This window comes from Idiotropiscis lumnitzeri, chromosome 3, assembly GCF_059441095.1.
Source record: "Idiotropiscis lumnitzeri isolate Australia: NSW breed Sydney's pygmy pipehorse chromosome 3, RoL_Ilum_1.0, whole genome shotgun sequence".
Lineage (NCBI taxonomy): Eukaryota > Metazoa > Chordata > Actinopteri > Syngnathiformes > Syngnathidae > Idiotropiscis > Idiotropiscis lumnitzeri.
In genome coordinates this window covers 9,998,083-10,008,873 of record NC_142393.1, presented here as the reverse complement: position 1 = coordinate 10,008,873, position 10,791 = coordinate 9,998,083, and the positions used below count along the sequence as shown (strand labels likewise).

Genomic DNA, 10,791 nt, shown 5'->3' with positions numbered 1-10,791 from the left:
TTCCTTCTTCCGCATTATAGATGACGACATCAGTCTGCACTTGTGGTGGAAGAGGCTATTTCGTTCAAGATGCTCACCGCCGCCACTGTTGGAGTTCTTTTGGTATCAGCTTGGATTCATCCAAGCTATGCACTCTATTTCCACATAGGAGAGACGGAGAAAAAATGCTTCATCGAGGAAATCCCAGACGAAACTATGGTTATCGGTAAGACGTTGACTTTGTAGCTCGGCAAAGCTAGCCTAGCTTTGTCGTTGTCGGCAACCAGCTGGCTTAAATCGAGGCACTGAACCTGATAAGATGACTGTAATAGGCGATCAACGTTTCATGATTGCGGTCCTTCATCATTTCATCGAAGTGGTTATTTTTTTGCTTTAAACCATTCGCACAGATTCTCACATTTCAGCACTTGGTAGCCCAACGAGGCGGATGCTGCACGACGACCAGTTTTGTGACATTGCATTTGACACGTGGATTATTCATTCACCTGGTCTTTTTATATATACAACTATCCACTCAGTGACTGTAGGCGTATGTTAATGCTAATAACTCAGCGTCATTAATAGTGACGGTTTAAATTGGGCGCATTTTCTGACAAAAGCAATTTAATGGAGTTGACGTCGAAATGAAGACTGTAGTTTAGTTTGCCAATTAGAATTGTGCTGCTGTATTTGCATCTCCCTCTCCTCTGCACCAAGACTAAACACATGCAAAGGGTTGCAATAGTAAGTACACAGTTGTAAGGCTTCTTCTTTATTTTTTTTACCTCCTTTATTTCTTTTTTTTGAATATATGGTATGCAATATGGACATGTGCTGTATAAATTTGTCTCGACACGTATTATGCATACATACGAGGATCAGATAAATGGCCCACCACTATTACCAGATTCACGCCTATGAATTACAGTAAAAAAACACCCTGTTAATGACTTATACATCGTTCACAGAGAAGCACGCCAAGAAACGGATCGTAAAAAAGCTCTGTGTCAAATTGTGTTCAATTTTCAGTGACTTGATAAAGCAATTGTTTTTTTTTCATAATAAAAAATAGATACGTTTTCCACACCACAGTATGTGTCTGCTTTGTGTGCAGAAAATGTTGTATGCTATTTCCACTGCAAAGTATATACAAATCTGTTCATTAACTCAGAGAAAACTAAATTTAAAATCATGAGGCGGTTTAGCTATGCCAGATTTTATTTCGTAGAAAAGTGTCTATTTTTAGTGACATAATTTATGATCTAGTAGTCTCCAAACTATATTTATTTATTTATTTTGTAATAGTATGACCTAATGAGGTGTGTTTGTCTCTTTACAGGAAAGTACAAAACCCAGCTTTGGGACAAGCAGACTAATTCATATCTCCCGTCCACACCTGGTCTTGGGATGCATGTTGAGATCAAGGATCCTGATACAAAGGTTTGAAAAGAACGCTAAACAGTATGCAGGCTCAAAAATACAGCTACAATAAATTGTGTGGTATCTCTAAAATCCAAACAAACTTTGAATATTAGGTTTCCCCAATAATTTAAAATTGAAAGTATTATGTAGAGTACATTAATTTGTTCCATGTAGAATGGATGTCATAATTGTCCACACTTGCATAAAACCATTGCATCATCTTATCATATGCGTGTGTTTGAATTTGTCCGCAACCAAAATAAAGTAAAACTACTCACCTTTTGAAGATAAATGACAGGGGCGTACATTAGGAAGGGATGGTATCTCAAAAAGCATGGGAAAAGCAAAAAATTCCTTGCATTTGTCAAAATAGTTACTTATTTTGGCAAGCACTGATGGGACAAGCACATAGTCACAAGAATTGTTTAGATTATTATGGTGCGCATGTTGAGGCATTCCACTGAGAAAATGTCCTAATGTTGTTGCCTGACCCTTGCAGACCATCCTGTCTCGTCAGTATGGGTCCGATGGTCGCTTCACCTTCACATCTCATACTCCAGGAGAGCACCAGATATGTCTGCACTCCAACTCCACCAAGATGGCGCTGTTTGCTGGTGGGAAATTGGTAGGTCATATTTTGTCTTAGCGTAATGACTTGAGTTTGCACTTGCCATGTCGTGTCATCATTTTCATGCAATACATCCTACACCATATGCACTTGATATTTTAGTTTTAGTTGCTGAAGATGATTGCCTGTTTTATTTGTGTTGGTTTGCACAGACTGATTGATCAAATAAATCTTGTAAAAATGGTACATCTGTGCATTTCTAACTGCAAGCTTTCCAATGTCGCAGAGAGTACATCTGGATATTCAGGTTGGAGAACATACCAATAACTACCCTGAAATCGCAGCCAAGGACAAACTGACTGAGCTGCAGCTGCGTGCCAGACAGCTCCTAGATCAGGTGGAGCAGATCCAGAAGGAGCAAAATTACCAAAGGGTGAGTGACACTTGAAATGAGCTACGAGCTTGGCTTTCCTTCCGTCGCCAGTGGCTGAAGGATGTGTGTTTGTGCAGTATCGGGAAGAGCGCTTCCGTATGACCAGTGAGAGCACCAACCAACGTGTCCTCTGGTGGTCCATTGCCCAAACGCTCATCCTCATCGTCACCGGCATTTGGCAGATGAAGCACCTCAAGAGCTTCTTCGAAGCTAAGAAACTGGTTTAGCCGGAATTTGAAGAAGCGCAGTGATGGGGAGCAACAAACAAGACACCTTTGGAGACAGACTTGAATGACTGGAACGAATAGTTGCTGTGCCAGAATTCAGGCCGAGACTTTTTTTTTGTTGAGTATCAGCCATGAATGATGAAGGAATGTGCAAATTCTAAAAGGCAGTTCTCAAATCTTTTATAACAGCACAACATCTGAGTTGCCTTTCTTATTTTTTTTTGTTTTATTTGCTTGACAACACCGGGCATATTTCCTATATGTATAAAGCAGATTTTACTCTATTTTTAGTGCTTTAAATGTCTTCTTTGGGGTTTTGTAACAAGTACCCATTCACTTCACTCTTGGAAATATTCCTATTTCCCAGCATCTCATTTCTGTTTAGACTTCTGCATACAACTAAACCGATGGCAACAAGCTGTAGTGTCGGGCATGAAAAGGTTGTATAAATTTGTACGTCAGTGGAAGTCGAATCAGCCACACCCACATTCTTACCGGTGCATAGTTACTACTAACCGTGTGTAAATCCTTAACAATTTGTCAACGCAGCTTCATTTTTTTTTTCAAATATTTATAAATGTCACAAATGGGTTTGAGATGTTATAGTTCTACTTTGTTCTAAGGGTTAATTATACAGTAGCTGGAAGTCATTTATGTGGTGTTCATGCAACTTTTGTATAAACTCGCTTATCTGTTGTCAGCCGATTGTAGCTTGTTGGTATGTGGAATTTTTTTGGTTATATCCGTCTTATTTATTACTGAATGGGAATACCATAAAATGTTAGGTTCGGTTTATCCTTGCTGGACCTTGGTTCAATGGCGAAGACTTGATTCAGTCACAAGTGTATGGATTCTTCAGTTTTGGGGTTTTAATTTGAGTTCATTTTCATTTATAATGTCCAATTCTTGAGGTGCACTGCAGTCCACCGTAAAATGTTCCAGCATTGAAGTCATGTGGATGTCATCACCCAATGCTTAATAAAGACATTTGGTCTGAAGCAGGGGTGGGCAAACTTTTTGATTGGGGGGCCACAATGGGTTCTAAAATTTGACAGAGGGGCAGGACCAGATGGATGGAGTGTTTTGGTAACCTCACCCCATTGGAGAAAAAAAATAATTTTAAATGAAAGTGAACAAAAGCATAACAGCAATACATACGCCTTTGAAAAACCACAATATCTAGAAAATAAAACATTAACAAGGTTTATTCATTTAATTTTTTCCAAGTTTGGCGGGGCTGTATTAAAACATTTAACGGGTCACATGTGGCCCCCGGGCTGTAGTTTGCCCACGCCTGGTCTTAAGGGAAAAAAATTACATATCTTTAAGCAGTACTTTACAAACATAGGTAGAAATAAAACACACAATAGCAACAGCGATATTTCTAAAAGGCAAGTTTATTTTTCTGCTTATGTGTCCCTCAGCAAGATTCTCATCACTCTTTAAAGGGGACGTCAAGTAAAAAAAATTCTATGCGTCCCCATCTGTCTAAGTGGGGCATTCTGATTGATGTTGCCATTTTTACCACTTGCTGTCGACTGAAAAAACATCACACGAACAAACCCAGAAAATAGGTGGTCTGTGATTGGTCGATACTCAAGATTTAGGCACTGCAATGTCATTTTTTTTTTTTACTTGACTTCCCCTTTAAACGTTCCATTAAATACATCTTTCGCCGATATTTAAAATCTCCGACAATGACCGCGACTTTTGCGGAGACACACCAACTTCCAGAATCCTAGCATACTACTGCGTTGAAAATAAATTTCCATTGCATAGATCCCCACACAGAGCGACTGGCTACACAACATTCCCTTCGATTCACTCTTGGATTTGCTCCTATCAAGAGATGAACGAGTACAAAAAAACCTCAACACTAAATACACACGTCATCATAAAGGGAAGAGTGCCGCACTTGCACAACAAAACGTACATTGATTTGAGATGACAAAGTGAAGCACACATTGGATTAGACTGGTAGAAATAAATACGTCCACACAGACTTTCTCAATCTATTTGATGGAAAACCGAAAATAGAATTTTATCAGGTATACCGTTGTCTTCTAACTTCTAGCACAGCTCAAAATGCGGTAGGTTAGTAACATCAGTCACATGGCAGTACCATACCTTTTAGTGGCAAAAGATAAAATATACATTTTATTTTTTTTAAATCAACAATAATTTGGCAATCGTAACCCGAAGTGTGTTGGGGGCACTTTGTAGTGCTCGTCTTATTAGCACATTTTGCAGTTGTATTGTTTCTCTTACAAAGGACAACTTGTTAGTACTCAGATTCAGACTGTCAGGTGCTGCATTTTCTTGGCGGCCTCTTCTGACACCTGCTTGGACGTTTTCTCCGGGCTGGGAGCCGGACTGGGGGCGGGGCTGGGAATCGGAGTGTTGGCTGCGCTGTTGGGATACTCCCTGTTGCCGAAGATGATGCTTCCCACCCGTACATTAGTTGACCCAACCTCGATCTGGAACACGACAGCACCAAAGACGCTAAAGCTTGATGGCGTTATCTGAACCGCTCCTCATGAGGATCAATGGAATTTTGCATAGTAGACGTATTAAACCACACCATCGACAGCAGTGTTTCTCAACCTTTTCTGAGCGAAGGGACATATTTCACATTGGGAAAAAAATTCACGGCACACAACTTAGAAAAACAACATACATATATGGATTAATTATGTACCTTAGTGGAGCCTCCATGGGCCTCTTTTTTACACTTGAACACCATCATGTGGCGATAAAAGAAAATGCATGAAACACTTGTGGAGTTGAACTTTTACAGCAGGGTTCAACCTTTCGAAGTTCCTTGTAAGTGGAACAAGTGTGCCAGAGCAATCTTCTTATTATTCACTCTTTAAAAAAATGGCACAATATCCAATTTTTGTAGGTGTTCACTAAGATAAAATCTTGGAGCTTTTAAGGCATATTTTCATCCCAAAATTAAATTAAAATGTTCAAATTGCCCAACCATTAGGACATTCTACCATATACGGTAATTGAAAGAAAATAAAAATAAGTGTTTGTAATGGTTGTTACTCACCGCATGTTCAAAATCTGTGGACATACCCATGCTGAGCTCCACCTCATCTAGAGGCAGCTTGAGACTGTCACAAACCTCCTGCCGCCGACTCAGAAGCATCTGTAAGCAAGAAAGCACCATTTGAGGATCAAGAGACTGGAAGAGGGCAAAAAAGTGCACACAGACGAAAATATACAATATTGTACGTGCATCATGAACATGAATTTTATTTTACTGCAGATATGACACTAAAATGTGTTCAAAATGCTGCCTTGGTTTCCATTCATTGTTTTTTTTACTTCCCTCTGCTTGCTCATGTGGGACTGTGGCTATAAAAGGAATGTTTTCAAACTTGCTCAATAGTAAGTTTCGTTTAAATAAAACGTTGCACACTTTTAATACACACAGCATCAATTGGGGTTTTGTCACTTTTAATCACCAGTGTGCAAAAATCTACATTTACATTTACACACACAGAAATTGTCTTTCTAAAGAGAATTGCTTTCAACATAAAAAGCCCCATATTAGCTCCGAAGAGACTGCATGAAATAATATGATGAGGCAATTATACATTTATATGTATTCAGTCGTACCAGCCCTCTGAGAAAAACCTTAACTACAATGTGGCCTCCTCCAAATGAGTACGACCCGCCTGCTCCAAATTGCCTTTAGGTGTGATGTGAATCTGCGTGTGAATGGTTCGTTGTCAATAGATCGGGTGTGAGCAAACTGCGGCTCGGGGGCCACATGCGGCCCGTTAAACGTATTAATCTGGCCCGCCAAACTTGAAAAAAATTAAATGCATAAACCTTGATAATGTTTTCTTTTCTAAATACTTTGGTGTGTCACACACAGATATTTTGTTGTAATGCTTTTGTTCATTTTCATTTAAAATTAAATGTTTTTTTTTTTTTTCTCCGATGAGGTGAGGATACCAAAACACTCCATCCATCTGCTCCTGGTCCGGCCTCGCTGTCAAATTTTAGAACCCATTGCGGCCCACCAATCAAAACGTTCGCCCACCCCTGCTATAGAAACTCTGTGGTTGGCTAGTGAATAATGGTGACAAAACTTTACTCATCCAAAGTAAGCTGGGATAGGCCTAAATTCACCCTTGACCCCAATGAGGACAAGCGCCAAGGGAATATGCAAGCATGGCCCAATGCACGAAAATGTGTAGATTTGAAAAACAATCCAGTTTACCTGGAAATCTGGATTTGGGCCCAGCGAGAGGTTGTAGCCGTAGCGCCCAATGGTCATAAGTCCTGAGAACTGCAGGGCAGTGCACTCGGACACGATGTGCTTCACAGTATTGACGGTTTCCTCGGGTGGGAGCCCGTATTTACCTGCGTTTGGACATTGATTGGCATTGTTAAAATCCACATACTGATGTCTACCATCCAGGTATAGTAACTTTTTATCCATTTAGATGCCTCTCGTGCCATATCGGCCTCATTTTTCCATCAATATACTGAATATCTGTTTCCATTTTTAATGGGAAAATAGAAGTTTAGAAGGACAGGTTACAATTATATGTGAAAAGTTGCCCTACATCTTCTGTAATATTTTTTATTAATGCCATATCAATGTTAAAAAAAGAGGATTTTTTTTTTTACAATATTTAATATTTCTATTGTATATTATTCACAGCACTAAGGAACATAATGGAGGAGTTCTTAATTAATTTCTTTATTGACTTCTTTATTTATTTTGGCAGTTTACTACTACATGAATAAAATATTCATTAAATTCATTTATAATATTTGTTTTAGCCTGAACTCTAGTTTTACCTTTTAGAGAATATTCTGCATACTGCCTTTTTTAAAAGCTTTTATTTATTAGGTACTTAATATTCTCCATGTTCTTGTGTGTTGGTCCTGTTCTCTTCTAATCGTGCATGAGCTTAGTTTTTCTTAAAATATTTACTAGTTTATGTTTATATTTCATTTCATCATTTGTTCTTAATTAAAAAACAAAACATGTACAAATAGTATTTTTTATTTTTTCAAGGATTTTCAATCGCGTGTGTCATCCGAGTCTTATTCAAGCCATGACGCTTCGTGGTTAGTGTTCTCGATGGGCAATGTTAATCGAATAGTGAAATTACGTTTGACAGAAATTCTTGCAACGCAAGATTGGGGTCTTCGTTAGTGTACGGTAGACCTCGGACCACTTTTGCTCATGTCTGAAGCGTAGATTATTGACTTTATTTTTTTAAGCAAAATAAGTTTGAAAATTCACAAAGACTTGCCGTTTATACAGTTTATATTAAGTCCAATTACTATTTTATGATCTATTTTATACAATCACATACACATGTACATGCGCACGCAGATGCACACACAAAGACACATGCGCGTATCAATCTACTACGTAGAAGATACTGCTAAGGACTCAACACTCACTCTGCTCGCCACTGGTGTTGATCTGCACCATGACCTTTAACCTCTGCGTGCTTGCTCCTCTGATACGCAGCCATGAGCTGTTGACCTTTTCAGCCAGTTTTGTCGAGTCGACCGTCTCCACCAAGAACAAATTTGGCACGCCTGGGGAGATGAAGACGAAACCAAACACGTCTTTATACGGTTATCTGGAAATAGGACAGCCCAGGGCTTCACTCACCCAAGAGTTTGTTGACATTATTCTTCTGTAGATGACCAATGAAATGCCACTTGATTTCTGGGCATGATTCTAAAATCTGAAAAATAGGTTCATTATTTGAAGAATATAATTTACCTTAAAAAAAAAAACATCTGAACTCACCATAGGATCTGAAGCTTTGTCCACAAGTTCATTAACCTGATGTTGAGATACAAGTATGCAGTTTAGTTGCATCGGTCACACCTGTTGTTGTCCAGAGGGATGCACTGCAGACATTGCATGCTTGCATACTCACATAATTTTCTCCAAAGTTACGCTGTCCTTGATTGTAAGCCTCTACCACCATTTCGGGAGGTTTGGTTTTGCTGACAGCGACAAGTCGAGGTGGCACAGCCGGTAGCGTCTGAGGAAAAATCGTGTCCTATAATTTAGTAAAGCACAGTAGATATATACAGCAGTATCTTGACTTGTGAGAGCAACAATTTGGGAATTTTCCAAGTTAAGTGATGTTAAAGTTCAACTCATAATGTACCACTGTACCCCTGAGATGTATTTAAAAAATGCCTTTAAAAAGACAATATTGTAAAATTGAAGACAAAATTGGCCATAGCTGTGAATGTAAGTATGAATGGTTGTTTGTCCGCATGTGCACTGTGATTGGATGGCAATCAGTCCAGGCTGTACACTGCCTCGTGAGCAAAGAGCTGGAATAAGCTCCAGCACTGCCTCTTCCCTCATGAAAAATGGATGGATAGAATATCAGCATTTTAGTATTCTACGCCAGTGTTTCCCAACCAGGGGAAGGCGGAGCACTCCTGCAGGAAATGTTCATTTTAAGGAATTTGAATAAAATGGTTGTCATTTAATGATCAGTCGTGTTACGTTCTAATTTTAGAGAGTCGGGGATACGCAAGCCCCCCCCTAAAAAAGTATAAATGACTGCAGCCTGCGGCCAAAATAATACGCATCACTGTTAAATTATGTCTCAATTAGATATTATCTTATTGTATCGTGTGTTTTTTTGACAGACCTTCTGTACTGATCTCATCACTGGTAGCTTCTGCTAGTTTCAAATACAACGCGCTCGTAAGAAGCCCTTGGTTTCCATAGTGAAGATATCAGTAACGATAATAATACACTTGATAGGGTGTTCTAATGATCGCAGTTGTGGATGGTGATCAGTGGAGGTTGTGGTTATAGTAGTGTATTGTATTCCACCACATGAACACGAAACCGGAATGCCTGTCACGATGCATCAACATGCATGCAGGCGCACTCCGAAGGAGTGAGCGGCTTCCAAGCTTGCTACACTGCGCGTGGTGTTTGGAGCACCACGGTTGTCTCTTATCTAAAGGTTGACAACCTTACATAACCGATCGTGTCCACACAGCGCCACTTTCCACAAACCACGCAAGAGCGCTGCACCCGCTCGGACTCACCCGGGCCGTAACGTACCTTGGGTCGTCGGGACGCAGCCTGGTTCAACCGCTGCACCACCGACTGGAGCGCCTTGCCTACCTCCTCCGACATTGCTATTTTCCACATGACGTCGAGAAGCTGCGGCGTACGACGTAAGGCACCGCGTCGGCCGTGACGACATTTGCCTTTCAAAATAAAAGTATAGCGGAACCGGAAGCGCGGTTATTTTGTAGGTATTTTATTTTTAAATTATTTATTTTTTTGCGGTTGGCAAACAAATTAATGAAGCCCGCCGTTTCCCTCAAATATTGCGATAAGAACTTTCCTTTCTGAACTCTATCTCAAAATTAAATTTAACTTGCTTTTTTAAAATTGTTTTTAACCTTGAAATCGAAGTTCTTCTCTCAACCTCATACCTTCACTCCCAAATAAAACTCAATTTTTTCTAATTCCTCACAGATTACGTCACAGGCTGTTTTACACGTCATGCCTTGGCAAAAAAATGGTAAATGATTGATTTCATGATTTTAGTCTTCTCTACCAATGTTGTTTATGTGTGAAGTGTCAGTTGCACATAGCACTGGGAAACAATTTGAAAAAGAAGTCTGTTGAGTTGTTTTGTTAGGCTGATTAAAACTCAATTTGGCAATCACAGTTTTTTTGGGGGGGTGAGAGGTGTGTGCAGCTCCCAAGAGTTCAAGTACAATCATTACCTACAAACAGAAGGCAGAAGGCTAGTAGGAATTAAGTGGATCAGTGCTGGCTTTCTCTTAACATTGTAACCATATATGGGCACTTCACCGTATTTTGCCGTTCCATACTCCACCCATGATCTGGGAACACTTCTGTCATCGTCCCTCCGTCTTTATTCATAAAAATAATCATCCTCTGTCACCTTCCGACTTCATCCCTTTAAAGCATTTCCATCTTTACTTTTTTCGAAAGTAAAAGCAAATTCGTTTCAACACCCAGATGAGCAGTCTGTTTTCATGAAGAACAGCAGAAATTGGAGAATATTTACTGTTAAGAAGCTGAAATTCCGAGAATTTGGGCAATTCTAAATTTAAAAAGGTATCTAAACGATTAATAGATTATCAAAAGTAATTAA

At 39.5% G+C, this 10,791-nt stretch overlaps 2 protein-coding genes across 2 annotated transcripts; one reads left to right on the top strand and one right to left on the bottom strand.

Moving 5' to 3' along the window:
- Nucleotides 1–9: 9 nt before the first annotated feature.
- tmed4 (transmembrane p24 trafficking protein 4) lies at nucleotides 10–3,627 on the top strand. The gene is made up of 5 exons (XM_088289664.1): nucleotides 10–205; nucleotides 1,319–1,419; nucleotides 1,901–2,026; nucleotides 2,256–2,402; nucleotides 2,480–3,627. The coding sequence occupies exons 1-5, from the start codon at nucleotides 70–72 to the stop codon at nucleotides 2,627–2,629; spliced, it is 660 nt and encodes a 219-aa protein (XP_088145790.1). The 5' UTR covers nucleotides 10–69; the 3' UTR covers nucleotides 2,630–3,627.
- A 381-nt stretch (nucleotides 3,628–4,008) lies between these two features.
- On the bottom strand, nucleotides 4,009–9,875 carry plpbp (pyridoxal phosphate binding protein). The gene is made up of 8 exons (XM_088289663.1): nucleotides 9,720–9,875; nucleotides 8,560–8,667; nucleotides 8,427–8,462; nucleotides 8,286–8,361; nucleotides 8,069–8,209; nucleotides 6,867–7,009; nucleotides 5,685–5,783; nucleotides 4,009–5,106 (listed from the first exon to the last, which is right to left on the bottom strand). Exons 1-8 carry the CDS (start codon nucleotides 9,807–9,809, stop codon nucleotides 4,924–4,926), a joined length of 876 nt encoding a protein of 291 aa, XP_088145789.1. The 5' UTR covers nucleotides 9,810–9,875; the 3' UTR covers nucleotides 4,009–4,923.
- Between the last annotated feature and the right edge of the window lie 916 nt (nucleotides 9,876–10,791).

Coding starts and splice junctions, on each gene's coding strand:
- plpbp (XM_088289663.1), bottom strand. CDS start 9,809: ATGTGGAAAATAGCAATGTCGGAGGAGGTAGGCAAGGCGCTCCAGTCG. Junction 8,210..8,285: donor TAATGTCAACAAACTCTTGG/GTGAGTGAAGCC, acceptor TCATCTCCCCAG/GCGTGCCAAATTTGTTCTTG. Junction 5,784..6,866: donor GCCCAAATCCAGATTTCCAG/GTAAACTGGATT, acceptor TCTTGCTTACAG/ATGCTTCTGAGTCGGCGGCA.
- tmed4 (XM_088289664.1), top strand. CDS start 70: ATGCTCACCGCCGCCACTGTTGGAGTTCTTTTGGTATCAGCTTGGATT. Junction 2,027..2,255: donor TGTTTGCTGGTGGGAAATTG/GTAGGTCATATT, acceptor CCAATGTCGCAG/AGAGTACATCTGGATATTCA. Junction 2,403..2,479: donor AGGAGCAAAATTACCAAAGG/GTGAGTGACACT, acceptor GTGTTTGTGCAG/TATCGGGAAGAGCGCTTCCG.